Raw genomic sequence first — 22,148 nt, forward strand, 5'->3', positions numbered from 1 at the left:
TCTTGATCCGTTTTCGCGCTCACAGCCTCCTTCTGAAATATCGGCCTTCACTTGCGCGGTTGAACGAGCAATGAATTAGATTTCCTCAAAAGACCCCCCCAAACCGGACCCCCCACCATCTTTCATTTTTCTGAATCCCGGTTTTTGTTCAGCAAGCTCCTGCCTTTGCCGTCCCACGACACCGCGTATGGCCCTGATCTTGAATAAATAAAAAAAAAAAAACACGGCTAACATCATGTCCTCGACTTGGAGTCCTGCATTTGGGTCCAGACCCCGTGCCTCGCGCCCCCCTGACGCTGGTTTTACGGTCGCTTTCGCCTGAGCGCAAACACATTAAAAAATGTAACTGTCAATGCAAAAATAAATAAATAATAATCATAATAAATTGGAAAATAGATGAATCAGAGTGGTGGGTGAGCGCTCTTGATCCGTTTTCGCGCTCACAGCCTCTTTCTGAAATATCGGCCTTCACCTTGCGCGGTTGAACGAGCAATGAATTACATTTCCTCAAAACACCCCCCCCCCCTGCCTCCCCCATCCCTCACTTTGATCTCTTACTTTGCTGCAGAATAAATGATGACAAAAAAAAAAATACATCCATAGAAGTGATTTATTCAGCGCGTTACCCGAAGGAACAACGGGCGCCGACACGCCGACGTGAATAAAACATCATTCGCTTCCGACGCGGCAAAGTCGCGACCTCCCATCCGGAACGTCCTTCGCGGATTTCGAGCGCGACCGTTTTGAACTTGAAAGTTGTGAAGGAATCCCTTTTTGTTGTGATTATTCAAATGGCCGTGAAAAGCTCGGGGGATGGACGGGAACGCTGAAAACGAACCCCCCACCCCCACCCCGCCCCCAAGTCCCCGCCGACCTGGAGGCGGCGCGAAGAGACCGCGACCGTTGAAGGCGAGTAAACAAGACAAGTGACGGAGGTCGCGGCAGCTTGGGCGCGTTTGAGATTCTCCGTCTCCGTGGGCTCCTTGGCACCGCGGCGGGATGGGGGATGGGGGAGGGGGTTCAGCTGGAGGTCAGGCTGCGCATTTGACGTCCTCGAGCGAGCGTCCTCTGATCAGCTCATGGTGGCAGATGCCCCCAGGGGGTTGAAGAAGAGCAAGCGTGGGCGGAGGCTCCGACCAACTGGGGAAAACAGGGTCACCGAGTCAGGGTGCATCATCATGTTTTGCTGAAATATTCAAAGCTCCCGAGTCCCGTCCCCCCCATCCCCCGACCCGGTTTCCCGGCAGCACGAGTTCAGTCCGATTACAAAACGGCAGCCTTGGCGGAGTCCGACCCTCATTGGAAACCAGGCCGATTGAACGACAAGCAATGCAGACCAATATCTGACGCGAGTCATAAAGGGACTGGAAAACGGGTTCGGTATTTCGTACTCCCAAAGGACACCCCTAACAGGACTCCCTGAGGGACACGGTTTTAACACCTTCGTAAAGTCCACAAAAACACATGTTGAATCGTCGGGTCAACCTCCATCCCTCTGTCAAGGGCGGAGAGCTGGTCCACAATTCCACGACCAGGACGAAAACCAAACTGCTTCTCCTGAATCTGAAGATTCAGCTTCAGTACCCTCCTCTCCGGAAACTCCTCAATACACTTGTCCAAGGAGTCTGAGGATTGCCATCCCCTTACAGTTGGAACATATCCACCGGTCCGCCTTCTTAGGTCTGTTGGAGGCGGGGAGGGGAGTTGAAACTCCTACTGACAGGAAATTCTGCCAGACTGACCGGGGTCTTCCCCCACCATCGAAGCCGACTCGCCGCCAACATGTGGTGATCAGTTGAGAGCACTGCCAGTCTCTTCACCCCAGTATCTAAGATGTGGGGTGCAAGTCCAGTTACACAACCGCGAAGGCAGTCTTCAAACTGCGACCTAGGGTGTCCTAGAACCAAGTGCACATATGGACTTCGTTATGCTCGAACGTAGCATTCATTATGAATAATCCGTGACGACCCCTGAAGTCCAGTCGCGGAACACCACCGGGGTTCAGCTCGGGGGAGTGTTCTCTCCAACCACACCCTTCCAGGTCTCACTGTACTTGCCCACTTGAGCATTGAAGCCCCCCCAGCAGAACGATGGAATAGCCCCAGGAGCAGGACCCCCTCCAAGGACTCCAAAAAGGGTCTGGATGGCTGTTCGATGCCGACAAGACCTATCCTTCCAGGTCTCAGTGTACTTGCCCACTTGAGCATTGAAGCCCCCCACCAGAACGATAGAGTGGCCCCAGGAGCCCCCTCCAGCGGCCCCTCCAAGGACTCCAAAAAGGGTCTGGATTGCTGTTCGATGCAGACAAGACCTATCCTTGAAGGTCTCACCGTACTTGCCCACTTGAGCATTGAAGCCCCCCCCAGCAGAACGATAAAGTAGCCCCAGGAGCAGGAGCCCCCTCCAAGGACTCAAAAAGGGTCTGGATTGCTGTTCCATGCAGATAAGACCCATCCTCCCACCCAAAGGCTACCCTCTCGTCCACCGGGGTCAACCCCCAGCCGGGGCAACAAGTATACCCATAACTGCTCGGTGCCTCTTACTGTGGGTGACTCCAGAGTGGAACAGAGTCCGACCCCTCTCAAGAGAACTATTTCCAGAGCCCAGGCAGTCTGCGGAGGTGAGCCAGACACCGGCGGGGGATTCCTTCCCTGCCAGAGAGGTGATGTTCCACGTCCCTAAAACCAGCTTCTATACCCCGGGATCAGATCGCCAAGGTCCCAGGCTTTGGCCGACTCCGAGCTCACATTGCACTCAACACCTATGACCCCTCTCACAACCCCATGGGGAGGGGGACCCACGATACGCTTTTCCCGCCCCACCTCAAGGCCCGGCGCCGATGGGCCACGCCCAGGTGAGGGAACTCGACATCCAAATGGGGTCACCCAGGACCTTGTTCGGCATGGGTGACCCTGCCAGGGGGTGGGGGTTGGTGGGGGTGTGATGCCCCAGACAACTCGGCTCCTTGGACATAGGTGTCAAAGTCAAGGCCCAGGGGCCAAATCTGGCCCCGCCACGGGATTTTACGCGGCCCATGAAGGCAAATTGTGCGTCAACGTCATTGAGTCTTGTGAAAATCAAATGTGTATACATTTTTTTGGGAAACCCTGTATATTTGTGAAAGATATATCGAGTATTACATATATATTTCATATATTTTTCTTTACATACTAAAATAGAAAAACAACTTGACCCATTTTTACATGACAATATTGCATTTTTTATTCTAAATCCTAAAAAATATGTAAAAGATTGACAGATGGTTATTTAATTTGAAAATGTATTTTTAAAAAAAATAAAATTAAATTTGACAAGATATGAAATTATATAATTTTTTAATTAAAAAAATTCATAATTTTTCAAGTTAAAATTCCATTTTCATAATAAAATAGCTAATATCTAGAATACTGCATTCAACCCTGCAATATTCTTTATTTTACAAATATTTTATTTATTTATTATTATCCATCCATCCATTTTCTCTGCTGCTTATCCTCACAAGGTTCGCGGGAGTGCCGGAGCCTCTGCCAGTCAAGGCCCAGGGGCCAAATCTGGCCCCGCCACGTGATTTTACGCGGCCCATGAAGGAAAATCGTGCGTCAAAATCATTGAGTCTTGTGAAAATCAAGTGTGTATAAATTTTTTTGGACACACTGTATATTTGTGAAGGATATATAGAGTATTACATATACGTTTCATATATTTTTATCTACATACTAAAATAGAAAAACAACTTGACCCATTTTTACATGACACAATATTGCATTTTTTATTCTAAATCCTAAAAAAATATGCAAAAGATTGACAAATGGTTATTTAATTTGAAAATGTATTTTTTTAAATTAAAATTAAGTTTGAGAAGATATGAAATTATATCATTTTTTAATTTAAAAAAATATTTTTTTTCATATTTTTTCAAGTTAAAATTGCATTTTTATAATAAAATAACTAATATCTAGAATACTGTATTCAACCCTGTAATATTCTTTATTTTACAACTATTTTATTCATTTATTATTATCCATCCATCCATTTAAAAAGTATTTCTTAAATCATTTTATTATATAAAGTATTTAAACTATACATGTGTTTCTATTACGCAGTTAATTATCAGGAAAAGCTATAAAAAAAAAAAAGCTTTAAAAAGCGCAATTTTTTTTGAAGGCGTGGAACGCATTATTTCTTTTTCCATTCATTGTAATGGGAAACATCGATTCGGTGTTTGAACAAATGGCTTCTCGAACCACCTTCTGGAGGACTCGGTTTATTTGGGAATCCCTTATACCACCGCGGCACGAATATTTTGGGTGATAAGAATTATGGAAGCAGCTGCGCCAAATCAGCTCTCTCCTGCAAAGCGCGGCATCATAAAATATGTACGCGGTGTCATATGCCCCCCCCCCCCCGCTGCCTTTGTGACAATATCGCTGTACAACGCTCACCAATCCATATCCATTACTCCCGGTCCAGGGGTCAAGAGTTCATCCGGGAGCCCTCCACGTCGGTCTCCGTTGTCACGGCAACTGCGTACTGGCCACCGTGAAGTCGACTTGGACTGCGGCGGATTAACGGCAAAGCTTGTGGAGCTGAAAAACATCCATAAAAACATGAACCTGTGACAAAAATTAACTAAAAAAAAAAAATAAAATAAAACAAGAAGTGAAAATATTTCAGGATAATATCGTATTTTTTCATCATTTCAAATATAAATAAAAAAATTGCATAAAAATAAATAGCTCACATTTATATTTTATGTATTATGCACAAAAATGTATACACGCTCTAAACAATTCACAATTATTTAAAGTGTGTATACATTTTTTGGGACATCCTGTATATTTGTGAAAGATATATAGAGTATTACATATATCTTTCATATATTTTTCTTTGCACACTAAAATAGAAAAACAACTTGACGCATTTTTACATGACACAATATCGCATTTTTGATTCTAAATCCTGAAAAATATGTGAAACATTGACAAAATGGTTATTTCATTTGAAAAAGTATTTTTTAATTAAAATTAAGTTTGACAAGATATGAAATTATATCATTTTTTGAATTTAAAAAAAACAATTTTTTTCATAATTTTTAAAGTTAAATTGCATTTTTATAATAACATAGCTAATATCTAGAATACTGTATTCAACCCTGAAATATTTTTTATTTTACAACTATTTTATTTATTTATTATTATCCATCCATCCATTTTCTTTGGTGCTTATCCTCACAAGGGTTGCAGGAGTGCTGGAGCCTATGCCGGCCGTCAACGGGCAGGAGGCAGAGAATACTCTGAACTGGTTGTTTTTATTATTATTATTATTTTATTTATTATATTTTATTATCATCCCAACTGAAAAGTAAAAATCCGCCAAAAGTTTTAATTCTGTAACTACATTTACAAAAATGAAATGAAAATTTGGTCTGCAACGTTTGTTTTTAAAATTGTATATTTAAAAATAAAAATCCCCATTATCTTGCAAAAAGTACGCCAAAAGAAAATCATCATCAAATTAAAAGTTTGAGAGGATATGAAATAATGCATTTTTTAAAATTTAAATCGAAAAATTTATGATTTTTCAAGTTAAATTGCATTTTTCTAATAAAATAGTTAATAACTAGAATATTCAACCATGTAATATTCTTCATTTTACAGGTGTTTCATTAATTTATTTTATTACATTTTATTTTCTTCTGAAAAATTTAAATCCCCCAAATGTTCATTGACAAAAAAAATCACTTAATTTTTAACTACATTTACAAAAATAAAATTAAAATTGCACGTTTAAAAATAAAAAATTCACAATATTTGCAAAAATACATCCAAACAAAATTATGATCAAATTAAGCTTGACAAGATATGAAATGTTTTTAAAATGAAAAAAATTAAATAAAAAAAATTAGTCATGATTTTCAAAGTTAAAATTGCATTTTTATAATGAAATAGCTAATCTCAAGAATATTTTTTATTTTAAAACTATTTCATTGTAATTTATTTTATTTATTACGTTTTATTTTCTTCTCAAGTGAAAAATAAAACTGCTAATGCCAAGAATATTCAATCCTATAATATTCTTTATTTTACAAGTATTTTATTATTTATAGGTTATTTTATTACATTTTATTTTTTCCCAACTAAAAAATAAAAATCTCCCAAAAGTTCATTGACACAAAAAAAATCACTTCTTATTTTTAACGAGATTTACAAAAATGAAATGAAAATTTGTTTTGTAATATTTCCATTGAAAATTGCGTGTTTAAAAACAAAAATCCCCAATATTTTGCAAAAACACATCTAAACAAAAATCATGATAAGATTAAGTTTGACAAGAAATGTTTTTAGAATTAAAAAAATAAATAAAAAAATTGGTCATGATTTTTAAACTTGCATTTTTGAATGAAATAGCTAATATGGAGAATATTCAACCCTGTAAAAAGTATTTTATAATTTATTTTATTTATTACATTTCATTTTCTTCACAACTGAAAAATAAAAATTCCCCAAAGTTCATTGACACACTAAAAAAATCATGATTTTTAACTACATTTACAAAAATTAATTTGTTCCGCAATTTTTTTTAATTGCATGTTTAAAAATTAATATCCCCAATATCTTGCAAAAATACATCCTAAAAAAAATCACGATAAATCCAATAATTGAAAGTCAAAATGTGATAATGTTTTAGGGTTTTCTATTGAAGCGGTTCAAAATGAGAAATGAAAATTCCTCACGCAATTTTGTTTTTTTCAAACTAAAATTGTGAAAGGACTGCACTTATATATAATAGCGCAAAACGTAGATATGATCCTTTTCAATACAGTTAATTGCTTAGAACACGTACATACTATATATGCAGTATATCATACTCTGCTAGGCTTTTACAAGTGAAAAAAAAAAAAAATCATAAATCAGAGCAGAAAGTGACCTGACAGCTGGTTTTGTACCGTGTATGGTAGCGCTAACCCTTTAGCAGGACCTAGTATGTGTGGATGTTCCATCAATTTTAAATGTGATTTTATTTTATTTTTTTCAAAATTCAACTACCTTGGCACAAGATCCGATGGACAAACTAATTTGGGAAGGATTATAATTATTATTTTTTTTTTTTTGCTGCACTTAAAGTGTACATTTTGATCACAATTTCCAAGAGCGAAGAGCCGAAAGACGAGGATTCCTTTTCCCCCGAAAAAAAAAAAAATCGAAGGAGTCCGGGACCCGGGGGGCCCGCGGGGCGGGCCGGGTCCCCGCGCGCGGTGCATTCACGGTTCAGCGGCATCGCGACCTAAATGGGATGTGACGGGAGAACCTTTACTGATGCGAGCGGCGGTGTAGTATCAGAGAGGGCTGACCTAGCTGTGAACCGCCCGCCGAACACGGAGCAAATTAACATCGGCGGAAATAGCTCCGCCCCACAGCTCCAGCAGTGCGAGGGGTGGGGGGGGGAGGGGGGGTAGGCCGGCGCCCTTTAACATTCTACCCTTCGAACGCCAGCAGTGCTGCGGTATCCCACGCGCTGACCTCCATTTAACCCAGACGGAGAACGGCGATAGAACGCTGCCGCTGCCTTTAAATCAGGATGGATGGACAAATGAGATGGATGGATGGATGGATGGATGGACGGACAAATGAGAAGGATGGATGGATGGGACGGAAGGACGGACGGATGGATGAATGGACGGACAAATGAGAAGGACAGATGGATGGATGGATGGCTGGACGGACGGGACGGACAGATGGATGGATGGATGAATGGACGAACAAATGAGAAGGATGGATGGATGGATGAGACTAAAGGACGGACGGATGGATGAATGGACGGACAAATGAGAAGGATGGATGATGGATGGATGAATGCACGGACAGACGGATGGACGATGAGACGGACAGATGGATGGATGGACGGACAAATGAGAAGGATGGATGGATGGATGGGACGGAAGGACGGACGGATGGATGAATGGACGGACAAATGAGAAGGACAGATGGATGGATGGATGGGACTAAAGGATGGACGGATGGATGAATGGACGGACAAATGAGAAGGATGGATGGATGGATGGGACGGAAGGACGGACGGATGGATGAATGGACGGACAAATGAGAAGGATGGATGGATGGATGGGACGGATGGATGAATGGACGGACAAATGAGAAGGATGATGGATGGATGAATGCACGGACAGACGGATGGACGATGAGACGGACGGACAGATGGATGGATGGATGGACAAATGAGAAGGATGGATGGATGAGATGGACAGATGGATGGATGAGATGGAAGGACAGACGGACAAATAAGATGGATGGATGGATGGAATGGATGAAATGGATGGATGGATGGAAGGACGGACGGATAAATAAGATGGATGGATGGATGGATGAGAAGGATGGATGAGACGGACGTGTGGACAGATGGATGGACGGATGAAATGGAGGGAGGGATGGATGGATGAAATGGAGGGAGGGAGGGATGGATGGATGAGACAGACGGACAGATGCATGGATGGATGGATGAAAGAGACGGAAGGACGGACGAATTGATATATCGATGGAAGGATGGATGGATGAGACGGACAGATGGGTGGATGGATGGATGAGATGGAAGGACGGACGGACAAATAAGATGGATGGATGGACGGATGGATGGATGGAATGGATGGATAAATAAGATGGATGGATGGACGGATGGATGAGAAGGATGGATGGATGAGACGGACGTGTGGACAGATGGATGGACGGATGAAATGGAGGGAGGGATGGATGGATGAAATGGAGGGAGGGAAGGATGGATGGATGAGACAGACGGACAGATGCATGGATGGATGGATGGAAGAGACGGAAGGACGGACGAATTGATATATCGATGGACGGATGGACAAATGAGAAGGATGGATGGATGGCTGTATGGACAGACAGATGGATGAGACGGACGGACGGACAGACGGATGGATGGACGGATGAATGAGACGGACGGACAGACGAATGGATATATGGATGGACAGATGGACAAATGAGAAGGAAGTATGGATGGATGGATGGACGGATGCATGGATGGATGAGATGGACGGACGGACGGACAGACGGATGGATGGACGGAATGGATGAAATGGATGGATGGATGGAAGGACGGACGGATAAATGAGATGGATGGATGGATGAGATGGACGGGCGGACAGACGGATGGATGGATGAGACGGAAGGATCGATGGATGGATGGACATGAAATGGAGGGAGGGATGGATAGATGAAATGGAGGGAGGGAGGGATGGATGGATGAGACAGATGGACAGATGCATGGATGGATGGATGAGACGGAAGGACGGACGAATTGATATATCGATGGACGGATGGACAAATGAGAAGGATGGATGGATGGCTGTATGGACGGACAGATGGATGAGACGGACGGACGGACGGACGGATGGATGGACGGATGAATGAGACGGACGGACAGACGAATGGATATATGGATGGACAGATGGACAAATGAGAAGGAAGTATGGATGGATGGATGGATGGATGGATGCATGGATGGATGAGATGGACGGACGGATGGACAGACGGATGGATGGACGGATGCATGGATGAGACGGATGAAATGGATGGATGGATGGATGGATGAGACGGAAGGACGGAAAGACAGATGGATGGACAGATGAATGAGACGGACGGACGGACAGACGGATGGATGGATGAGACGGAAGGATCGATGGATGGATGGACATGAAATGGAGGGAGGGAGGGATGGATGGATGAAATGGAGGGAGGGAGGCAGGGAGGGAGGGATGGATGGATGAGACAGACGGACAGATGCATGGATGGATGGATGGAAGAGACGGAAGGACGGACGAATTGATATATCGATGGACAGATGGATGGCTGTATGGACGGACAGATGGATGAGACGGACGGACGGAAAGACAGATGGATGGACAGATGAATGAGACGGACAGACAGACGAATGAATATATGGATGGACAGATGGACAAATGAGAAGGAAGTATGGATGGATGGATGGACGGACAGACGGATGGATGGATGGATGGACGGATGAGACAGATGAAATGGATGGATGGATGGATGAGACAGACGGATGAATGAGATGGATGGATGGATGAGACAGACGGACGGATGTACGGATGAGACGGAAGGACGGATGAATGGATATATGGATGGACAAATGAGATGGATGGATGGTTGAGATGGAAGGATGGACAGACGGATGGATTGACGGACAGACACTGCGATTGGCTGGCGACAACTCCAGGCTCGACCCTGCCACTCATCTGAAGATAGCCGGGATAGGCTCCGGCACTTCCGCGACCACCACCATGTTTGACTCTTGGTGGGATTATCTTTTTCTGAAAACCATCCATCCATCCATCCATTTTCTTAGCCGCTTATCCTCACAAAGGTCGCAGGGGTGCCGGAGCCTATCCCAGCTGTCAACGGGCAGGAGGCGGGGTGCACCCTAAACTGGTTGCCAGCCAATCGCAGGGCACATAGAGACCAAAAACAGTCGCAGTCACAATCACACCTTGGGGCAATTTAGAGTGTCCAATCAATGTTGCATGTTTTTGGGATGTGGGAGGAGACCGGAGTGCCCGGAGGAAACCGTGGCAGGGGACATGGGGAGAACATGCAAACTCAACACAGGCGGGTCCGGGATTGAACCCGAGACCTCAGAACTGTGCCTCCCATTTTTCTGAAACGCTGTCCAAAATGGGACCAGAATGCTGTTTAAACCTCTACTTTCAAACGTCTCCACTAACAAAAAATTCAGGTTACAAAATGACTCCTTGGAAAAATGTAGTCCCCAGTTTTGAAAGGAAATTCAGGATTTCAAAGGAAAAAAATAGGCTCCAAACGGAAAACGTCCTGTACTGTATCTTTGCTTGAAAGTGGCACGGAGGGCTTGGAACGGATTAAGCTATTTACATGTAAAATGCGCTTCGACTTCTGAAAAATTCAGGTGACGAAATGTCTTCTGGGACGGATTGATTTCGTAAGTAGAGGTAACGCTTCACCGATTCCGATCGAACCAGGAAATTTATCGGTCCACTCGTCGATTAAACACTTTGAATCTGTTAGCGAACGCTAAGTTTTTAGCTTCATCTGAAATTTGACCCGAATTCCAAATAACCTCTCCGAGGTTCACGTGGTCCTGGACAAAGTTGCTCATTAATTATGAAAACACATCCCAGACCGTTTGCTAGCTCCGCTACTCGTTCCACAACTCCTGATTTTAGAGTTCACCAAAATCATCAGCAGAGGGCGGCACAGGGTCAGACAGTCACCTGACGTGTCCTTGGCGTTAAGAACGTTTCATTTTTCAGTACAATGTAAATATTGTCAAAATAAAAAACGGAAATACTCGTTCAAAGAGGATTGAGACCAGGAACAAGAGAAGCAAAACTGCGTACAGGGAGTTGTGCTCAGAACCCGAGCTACAGCGTTTTGAATGAGTAGCAGCTGTTCAAGGATGTTTTTGAGGAGTCCAGTCAGAAGACCGGTACAAGAGTCAAATTTGAGATTTGGAGATCACGGCTTCATGAAGACAACAGAACCGCATCGTCTGCAAAAAGCAGGGATGCAGTACTGAGGCCACCCGATCGAACTACCTCCACGCCTTGGCTGGATCTAGAAATTCCGTCCATAAAGGTTTTGAACAGAATCGGGTACAAAGGGAAGCCTTGGCGGAGTCCAATCTCACCGGAAAACGAGCCCGCCTAACTACCAATTATGTGGACCAAACGCTGAGACCGGTTGTGCAGGGACCGAGCAGCCAGTATCGGGGTTCTGAACCCCATACTCCCGAAGGACACCGATCAGACTCTTATGTGGGTGTAGAGCTGGTCCACTGTTCTACAGCTCGGATGAAACCACACTCCTCCTCCTGAATTCTGAGATTTGACTTTCCGACAGGCCTTGAAAAGACTCAAGACAACACACCCTTAAAAAAAAGGGGACCACCACCCAAATCTGGCAATCCAAAGTGCACTGTCCCCAAAGTCCGTATGATGTCCGTACGGTGTCCAGATGAGATGCCCCAGCCACCTTATCTGGCTCCTCTCAATGCAGAGGAGCAGCGTCGCGACACTGAGCCCCTCCCTGATGACCGAGGTTCTCACCCCAAGAGACTTCCCAGACTTCCCTTTCCCCAGCCACTTCTTCCAGCTCTTCCGGATGGATCCCGAGGCGTTCCCGAGCCAGCCGAGAGACATAGTCTCTGCAGCGTGTCCTGGGTCGTCCCCGGGGTCTGTTTCCGGTGGGACGTGCCCGGAACACCTCACGGGGAGGCATCCGGATCAGATGCCCCAGCCACCTCATCTGGCTCCTCTCAATGCGGAGGAGCAGCGCCGCAAAACTGAGCCCCTCCCGAATGAGCGAGCTTCTCACCCTAAGTGACTTCCCAGAATTCCCTTTCCCCAGCCACTTCCAGTTTTTACAGAGGGATCCGGAGGCGTTCCAAGGCTGGCCGTGAGACATAGTCTCTGCAGCGTGTCCTGGGTCGTCCCCAGGGTCTCTTTCCGGTGGGACGTGCCCGGAACACCTCACCAGGGAGGCGTCCGGGAGGCATCCGGATTAGATGCCCCAGCCGCCTCATCCGGCTCCTCTCAATCCAGAGGAGCAGCGCCGCGACACTGAGGCCCTCCCTGATGACCGAGCTTCTCACTCTCTCTAAGGGAGAGCCCGGACACCCTGCGGAGGAAACTCTTGTATCCGGGATCTTGTTCTTTCGGATCACGACCCACAGCTCATGCCCATAGGTGAGGGTAGGAATGTAGGAATGACGGACGGACAGATGAGACGGAAGGACAACCAGATGGATGAGATGGATGGACAGACGAACGAGATGGATGGATGGAGGGACGGATGGATGGGCGGACAGATGAGACGGAAGGACGGACAGACGGACCTACGGACGGATGGATGAATGGGCGGACAGATGAGACGGAAGGACGGACAGACGGACCTACGGACGGATGGATGAATGGGTGGATGGACGGACAGACGGATGAGATGGATGGAAGGAGGGATGGATGGACGGACAGATGAGAGGGAAGGACGGAACGACGGACCGAGACACGGATGGATGGGATGGATGGAGGGAAGGAGGAAGGGAGGAATGGATGGACGGACAGACGGATGGACAGACGAACGGGATGGATGGATGGAGGAAAGGAGGGATGGATGGACAGATAGATGAGACGGAAGGACGGACAGATGGATGGAAGGAGGGAAGGATGGACGGACAGATGAGAGGGAAGGACGGAAACGACGGACCGAGACACGGATGGATGGGATGGATGGAGGGAAGGAGGAAGGGAGGAATGGATGGACGGACAGACGGATGAGATGGATGGATGGATGGACAGATGAGAGGGAAGGACGGAAACGACGGACCGAGACACGGATGGATGGGATGGATGGAGGGAAGGAGGAAGGGAGGAATGGATGGACGGACAGACGGATGAGATGGATGGATGGATGGACAGACGAACGGGATGGATGGATGGAGGAAAGGAGGGATGGATGGACAGATAGATGAGACGGAAGGACGGACAGATGGATGAATGGGTGGATGGACGGACAGATGGATGAGATGGACGGATGGACAAACAGGATGGATGGATGGAGGGAGGGATGGATGGACGGACAGATGAGACAGAAGGCCGGACCGACGGACGGACGAGATGGATGGATGGACAGAGACGGATGGGATGGACGGATAGATGAGACGGAAGGACGGACAGACGGATGAATGGGTGGATGGACGGACAGGATGGATGGATGGAGGGACGAGATGGATGGACGGACGAACGGGATGGATGGATGGATGGAGGGAGGGATGGACAGATGAGACGGAAAGATGGACCGACGGACGGACGGATGGACAGATGAACGGGATGGATAGATGAGACGGAAGAACGGACAGAGGGACAGATGGATGGACGGACGGAATGGATGGACGGACAGATGAGACGGAAGGAGGGACAGACGGACCGACGGAAGGATGGGTGGATAGACCCCGGGCCTTGAGTTTGACACCCGTGCCCCAGACCCTCTAAATTGCCCAAAGGTGCGATTTTCAGCACGACCGTCGTCCGTCTCTATGTGGCCCCTGCGATTGGCTGGCGAACCAGTTCAGGGCGTACCCCCACCCTCCTGCCCGTCGAAAGCTTGGACAGGTTCCTGCGGTCCCGCGACCCTTGTGAGGATAAGCGCCGAAATGGAAAAAAAAAAAAAAAATCAAACAATACACAGAAATATACAACAGTGGGAGGAGTCAAAGAATGATTTTACTCCAACTTGCGACGGCATCAAACTGTACATTTTTTTTTTCATGGGATTCTGGGAAAGCAGCGGGGGTGGGGGGGGGGGGGGAGTGCATCGCTTACAAAAGTTCCGGAGCCGACGTCCAGGTGGAAAATACGCCTGTCAAAAACCACTCCAGGGGACGTGCCGGCGGGTGGCTTTCGGTCCGCCTTTGCCAACTGTTTCCGGAGCTGGGCCCGTGTCTCGAAAGCCGCTTTTCGACCCACCCCCCCACCCCTCCAAATCCGTACCGAAATTGTTCTCCTCCCGAGGTCTCATCGAGATTCCGCCTCCAAACTGCCTGCGGAAGTGGACCACGACAGAACCGGGGCGACCCGCCGCGAGCTTTTCTGGTCTTGCAAAAAACAAAACAAAACGAAAAAAAAAATAAAATAAAAATATGATTTTCATCACCTTAACGAAACAGTCCAATGCAGCCGATAGCGCGGGTGAGGACTACGATCCGTTCGGGATCATCAGGAGACCCCCGGCACAGACCATCAGTCCGACCTCTCCCCCCTTAAACCGTAATTACATTGGAATCCAAAACACACGCAACGCCATTCCCGCAGTCTTGCCCGACCCGACCCCCGGAGTCCAAGTCCCTCAGTACATTTTCTGCCGGCTGGGGAGCACGGCCTCCTTGAGGAAGGAGAACACCAGGAGGATTCCGGAGCGTTTCCCCCGCTTGCCCTTGGTGAAGTAATTGGAGACCACGTCATCTAAAAAAAACAAAAAAAAAAAAACAAAAAAAAAATTAAAAATAAAAACCCAATAAAGATCATTTCAAAAGTAAAAATGCTCTATTATATTATCATATTTTTTGCGTGTTTTTTTTTACGGCCACAAGGGGGCACTCGAGCGGAAAAGGTAAGAGTGAGACCAGGTGGAATATATGTGCTGAGGAAGTGACTTTTACCGGCGCTGTTAGCGCTGCGCTAGTGTGTTACTGGTGTGTCTCAATGATTTTTATCGCTAATTTTTTTTTAATCCGGCCCTGTTAGCATTAGTGCGGCGCTAGCTTTAGCATAGCGCTCATGTTCGGGGAAAAGGTAAGAGTGAGACCGGTGGAATATATGTGCCGGAAGTGACTTACTGGTATGATTTCTTTTTTAACCGGCCCTGCTAGCGCTGCACTAGGGTCAGCACTATGCTCGTGTGTTGCTGCTGTGTTACTCCCGTGTCTCAGTGATTTCTACCGGTATGTTTTTGTTGAAGTGCCCCCGTTAGCACCGCGCTCGTGTTAACACCGCGCTAGTGTTAGCGGAAAAGGTAAGAGCGAGACCAGGTGGAATATATGTGCTGAGGAAGTGACTTTTACCGGTCCGGCCCTGTTAGCGCTGCGCTAGTGTGTTACTGGCATGTCTCAGTGATTTTTACCACCAAGTTTTTTTTTTTTTTTTAAACCGGCCCTGTTAGCATTAGTGCGGTGCTAGCTTTAGCATGGCGCTAGTGTTAGCACTAGTGTTAGGGGAAAAGGTAAGAGTGAGACCAGTGGAATATATGTGCAGGAAGTGACTTACTGGTATGTTTTTTTTTTTTTTGACCGGACCTGTGTCTCAGTGATTTTTACCGGTATGTTTTTGTTTAAGTGGCCCCGTTAGCGCCGCGCTTGTGTTAGCACCAAGCTAGTGTTAAGACCGCGCTAGTGTTAGCGGAAAAGGTAAGAGTGAGACCGGTGGAATATATGTGCCGGAAGTGACTTACTGGTGTTTTTTTTTTTATAAATGCTCCAGTTAGCGCTGCGCTAGCGTTAGCACTATGCTAGTGTGTTGCTGCTGTGTTATTGCCATGTTTCAGTGATTTTTACCGGTATGTTTTGAGTATCGGTTGATCGGGAAGACAAGAGGAATACTTCCATACAGATTTGAACCTGTGGCTGTAAGTCATGTTGAATATTTGGATGGTTCTTCGGGTGGAATGAGACGGAGTCTGACTACTCGGAGGTGACCTAAGTGCGTAAAAAAAGGCCCCCGGGAGCTCCGGGACGGTAGCCGCGGATGGTTCTTTGGACGGGAATGACGCGGAGTCCGACGAGCGAGCTCTGGCGGCGGGCCGCGAGTCGAGCTTCCAGGCGGCGGAGGCCGTTAGCCCCAAAACACCGGAGCTAGGCTACAGGGCTCCGCCGCTGCCAAAGGCGGGCCGACGTCCGAGGAGGCCGGTATCCGAGCTTCGGGGGCGGTGGAGGCCTTTAGCCTAGCTTCGGCGTCCGGGGCTAACGGCCTCCGTCGCCTGGAAGTTCAGCTCTTGGACTACCATCGGCAGCGGCAGAAGCCAATTGTCGATAAAAATCTTCCCAAAACACGATTAAATGAGAGAGGATTTAACGTCACATTGTCAAAATAAGGGACATATTACATGACCTATTGGATCCATTTTTCATGCAAAATACTAGATTTCCCCTTTCAAGACTGGACTTTGCACTCTCGTGAGTACCTGCTCCGGAACAGAGCCACTCACCCCCTTGCTGCACGGTGGATGGAAGCACGTTTTCGCCCGCTGATAGTGACACAAAAAACGCAAATGGGATCACCCAGAGGCAGATGGTGAAATATGCCAGGACCTGAGGGTTAATAAAAAAAAAAAAAAAAAAAAAAAAAAAGAAATGCTCAGAGCAAATCAAACAAAATGAAATAAGTATATAACGCGTCACCATTTCTCTGAGTAAATATCTTTCCAAAAGGTGCTAAGGTGCTAACAATTTAGTTCCGGTTCCCCTCAGAGGGCCGTGATGACTGTGAAACCATAAAAACCTTTAATCGCTTCATCATATTTACAGATGAAATTTATGAACCATGTTTGGAATCAGAAATCAAGGGGAATGTTTTTTTTTTAACTATTGTTGATGTTTGAGAACACAAAAATGATTAAGATATCTCAACGTTAATTAGGATATGATCATTTGAAATTTTGGTCCAGATTTGAATGACATGTGATTTGGCTATGCGGGCCAAATCTGGCCCACAGGCCTCGAGTTTGACACCTGTGTCGACAACATTATCATTTATGATATGACAATTTGAAATTTTGGTCCAGATTTGAGCAAGAAACGTGGAGGTTGACACATACGATTTGTGTTTGCGGGCCACATGAAATCATTTGGCGGGCCGGATCTGGCTCCCGGGCCTCGGGTTTGACACCTTTATGATATGACAATTTGAAATTATGGTCCAGATTTGAGCAAGAATCACGGAGGTTGACACATACGATTTGCCTTTGCGGGCCACATAAAATGATATGGTGGGCCAGATCTGGCCCCCGGGCCTCGGGTTTGACACCTGTGTCGTCAACGTTATCATTTATGATATGACAATTTGAAATTTTGGTCCAGATTTGAGCAAGAAACGTGGAGGTTGACACATACGATTTGTGTTTGCGGGCCACATGAAATCATTTGGCGGGCCGGATCTGGCCCCCGGGCTTGACACCTTTATGATATGACAATTTTAAATTAAGGTCCAGATTTGAGCAAGAATCGCGAAAATTTACACATATGATTTGCGTTTGCGGGCCACATAAAATGATATGGTGGGCTGGATCTGGCCCCCGGGCCTCGAGTTTGACACCTGTGTCATCAACGTTATCATTTATGATATGACAATTTGAAATTTTGGTCCAGATTTGACCAAGAATCACGGAGGTTGACACACATGATTTGTGTTTGCGGGCCACATAAAATCATCTGGCGGGCCGGATCAGGCCCCCGGGCCTAAAGTTATCAACGTTATCATTATCATTTATGATATGACAATTTGAAATTTTGGTCGAGATTTGAGCAAGAAGCGTGGAGGTTGACACATATGATTTGTGTTTGCGGGTCACATAAAATCATCTGGCGGGCCAGATCTGGCCCCCGGGCCTCGGGTTTGACACCTGTGTCATCAACGTTATCATTTATGATATGACAATTTTAAATTTTGGTCCAGATTTGAGCAAGAATCACGGAGGTTGACACACATGATTTGTGTTTGCGGGCCACATAAAATCACCTGGCGGGGCGGATCTGGCCCCCGGGCCTCGGGTTTGACACCTGTTGTCGTCAACGTTATCATTTATGATATGACAATTTGAAATTTTGGTCCAGATTCGAGCAAGAAACATACGATTTGTGTTTGCGGGCCACATGAAATCATTTGGCGGGCCGGATCTGGCCCCCGGGCCTCGGGTTTGACACCTTTATGAGATGACAATTTGAAATTATGGTCCAGATTTGAGCAAGAATCACGGAGGTTGACACACATGATTTGCCTTTGCCGGCCACATAAAATCAAGCGGCGGGCCGGATCCGGCCCCGGGGCCTTGGGTTAGACACCATTATGAAATGACAATTTGAAATTATGGTCCACATATGAACAAGAATCACGGAGGTTGACACATATGACACAAAAATCAGACGTGAGCTGGAGTTACCTCTGAGAACGGGTAATACTCTTGCGCGAAGAACTGGAAGGCCATGTAGTGGTTGACCACGACCAGCGCTGCGGGGGGAGGGGCGGCAGAGAACCGTTGAGCAAACCGCCAAATGACGCCCACCTGGATCGGGGGCGGGGGGTGTTTTATCTTTTGCACATACCACAGGAGAGGATGAAGTTGGGCGAGCTCAGGAGAATGTATGGGAACGTCTGGAGCAGGCCGAAGTAGACCAGATTGGTGAAGAGTCCCGTGGCCACCATCAAAACCGGGAAGCTTTCAAAGACGTACAGACCTGCGAGCGCGCCCGTCGAGAACTGCGCGCAAAAAAAAAAAATTCATATTTTTTACTTTTTTTAAATGGGACGTCCGCACATGTGCGCTCAAGCGCGCGTTTTTGACGCTTGCCTTACCAGGATCATGTACTTGATTATTCGACTGGTGGCCACTGTGAACTCTTCGATGAGTTCTGCTAAGTAGTACAGACCAGCAGCTGCGACGAGATCGGAAAAAGGAAGTCAACGGAGTATTAAAAATAACCTCACCCGGTACATGTGGAAAGGAAATACCATTTGGTACACACGTAAAAGCCGCAAGTGCCCGCATTGAAACCCACAGGGCCGGTAAAAAAAAAAAATACTGGTAAAAATCACTGAGACACGGCAGTAACACAGCAGCAACACGCAAGCATAGCGCTAGCACTAGCGCAGCGCTAACAGGGCCGGTTAAAAAATAAATAAATAAATAATAATAATATTTAAAAAAAAAAATATATATATATATATATAATATATATATATATATATATATATATATATATATACACACCGGTAAAAATCACTGAGACACGGCAGTAACACAGCAGCAACACGCTAGTGTCGCGCTAAGGCTAACACTAACAGGGCCGGTTTAAAAAAAAAAACAAAAACATACCATTAAAAATCAGGCAGCAACACTTTAGTATAGCATTAACGCTAGCGCCGAGCTAACGCTAACAGGGCCGGTAAAAAAAACAAACAAAAACATACTGGTAAAAATCAGAGACACGGCAGTAACACAGCAGCAACACGCTAGCATAGCGCGAGCACTAGCGCAGCGCTAACGGGGCCGGTTTAAAAAAAAAAAAAAAACATACCGGTAAAAAAAAAAAAAAAAAAAAAAAAAAAATCACTGAGACACGGCAGTAACAGCAGCAAAACGCGAGTGCCGTGCTAGCACTAGCGCAGCGCTAACAGGGCCGTTAAAAAAAAAAAAAAAAATTATATATATACATACATACATACACTGGTAAAAATCACTGAGACATGGCAACAACACGCTAGTATAATGCTAACGGAGTGCTAACGTGGCTGGTAAAAAAAAAAACAAAAAAAAAAAAACAAAAAAAAACATACCGGTAAAAATCACTGAGACACGGCAGTAACACAGCAGCAACACGCTAGTGTCGCGCTAACGCTAACACGAACAGGGCCGGTTTAAAAAAACAAAAACATACCGTTAAAAAATAGGCAGCAACACTTTAGTGTGGCGTTAACGCTAGTGCCGAGCTAACGCTAACAGGGCTGGTAAAAAAACAAAAACAAAAAAAAAACATACCGGTAAAAATCACTGAGACGCGGCAGTAACGCAGCAACACACTAGTGTGGTGCTAACAGGGCCGGTTTAAAAAACTACTAGTTACTGCCGTGTCTCAGTGATTTTTACTGGTATGTTTTTTTTTTTCAACTGGCCCTGTTAGTGTTAGCGTGGCGCCAGTGTTAGGATGGCGCTAGTGTTAGTGCGGCACTAGCGTTAGCGCTAGTGTTAGCGGAAAAGGTAAGAGTGAGACCGGTAGAATAAATGTGTCGGAAGTGACTTACTGGTATGTATTTTTTTTAACAGGCCCTGTTAGCACTGCGCTAGCGTTATAGTCGTATGTTGCTGCTGTGTTATTGCCGTGTCTCAGTGGTTTTTACTGGTATGTTTTTTTTTTTTTTTCAACTGGCCCTGTTAGCGTGGCGCCAGCGTTAATATGGCGCTAGTGTAAGCGCGGCACTAGCATCAAAATTTAAGAGTGAGACCGGTGGAATATATGTGTCAGAAGTGACTTACTGGTTTGTATTTTTTTAACAGGCCCTGCCAGCACTACGCTAGCGCTATGCTACTGTGTTGCTGCTGTGTAACTTCCGTGTCTCAGTGATTTTTACCAGTATGTTTTTTTTAACCTTAAACTTTGTAAATATCTCGTGTTTCAATGTGGGCACTTGCGGCTACACGGCTGCGACCTATGCATGTACCAAATGGTATTTCCTTTACAAATGTACCGGGCGAGGTTTATAAAGAGGTGTGCTCCGCCGGAACTACGGTAGTTTTCGAATCAGAAATCAAGGGTAACGTGTTTTTCAACCATTTGCGTTTGGTTACACAAATATGCTTGCAATAACTCAACTTTTATCATTTATGATATACGACCATTTGAAATTTTGTCACAAGAATCATTGAAATTGACACCCAGGATTTGGCATGGCGGGCCACATAAAGTCGTGTGGCGGGCCAGATCTGACCCCCGGGCCTTGGGTTTGACACCCGTGGTTTAAGGAAAGGGAAACGTTAAAGCAGAATGAAATGATTCAAAATATTCTATATGTATTTCAGATATCTTGGAAACCCCGAATTCATAATCCCCGCCATCATAAAAAGCGCACATCGGGATTACATAATTTGCCCTCATCTTTCCACGTTTCTCGACCGATTCGAACCGATCCAACCCGAAACGGTTCGGCTCGTTCGGAACAACTATTGAACACAGTCACAGTAGAAAAACGAACCCCGCACCATCCCCACAACCACCCCAAAAACGAAAAAAATTGAATTATGTTTTGCCGTTTTTAATAAATAAGATAGTCAGGCGGCTAACAGTAGCGATAGATTAGCTCATTTACTCGGCCCAGATTCGCAATCTCGAGTACGTACCGATGGCTAAAGTGACGAAGGACACCTGGATCAACAATGACAGCCAGCTCAGGAAATAAATAAACCACATCCTCTCAGCATGAGAAATGACACGTATATTAATAATAATAATAATAAAAAAGACGAAAGAACGTCAATGAATAGCCAGCTAGCCGCTAAATTAGCAATGCTAATGAGTGAACGCGGTTCCGGTCAAAGCTTCCGCTCGAATTCAAGCCGAAGAGAGCCCAAAAGGAGGTCCCGCGGAGGTTTTCTTGATGCCTGCAGCGCCGCCTGTCGTTGGAACGCTACAGCGGTCTGAGCGGTGTGGACGGTCCAATCAAAACGATGCTCGGGAAGCGTATGACTGCAACACAAAAAAAAAAAAAAAAAAGGTCGCGTTTCACATAATTATGTGTAACATTCACACAATTATGTCTAAAACTCACATAATTATGTGTAACGTATCACATAAATATGTGATAG

At 45.7% G+C, this 22,148-nt stretch overlaps 1 protein-coding gene across 2 annotated transcripts; it reads right to left on the reverse strand.

The window, feature by feature from the left end:
- Positions 1–797: 797 nt before the first annotated feature.
- Positions 798–21,918, reverse strand: tex261 (testis expressed 261). Of its 2 annotated transcripts, XM_061808469.1 has the most exons (8): positions 21,684–21,918; positions 19,145–19,224; positions 18,895–19,048; positions 18,732–18,799; positions 16,782–16,884; positions 14,935–15,043; positions 4,443–4,586; positions 798–1,140 (listed from the first exon to the last, which is right to left on the reverse strand). In XM_061808469.1, exons 1-8 carry the CDS (start codon positions 21,751–21,753, stop codon positions 1,032–1,034), a joined length of 837 nt encoding a protein of 278 aa, XP_061664453.1. In that variant the 5' UTR covers positions 21,754–21,918; the 3' UTR covers positions 798–1,031. The 2 variants fall into 2 exon arrangements, with proteins under 2 accessions (XP_061664453.1, XP_061664454.1); XM_061808470.1 differs by lacking the exons at positions 798–1,140; positions 4,443–4,586 and having other exon boundaries at positions 14,300–15,043; positions 21,684–21,907.
- Positions 21,919–22,148: the final 230 nt, after the last annotated feature.

Source organism: Syngnathoides biaculeatus, chromosome 21 (genome assembly GCF_019802595.1).
Source record: "Syngnathoides biaculeatus isolate LvHL_M chromosome 21, ASM1980259v1, whole genome shotgun sequence".
Taxonomy (NCBI): domain Eukaryota; kingdom Metazoa; phylum Chordata; class Actinopteri; order Syngnathiformes; family Syngnathidae; genus Syngnathoides; species Syngnathoides biaculeatus.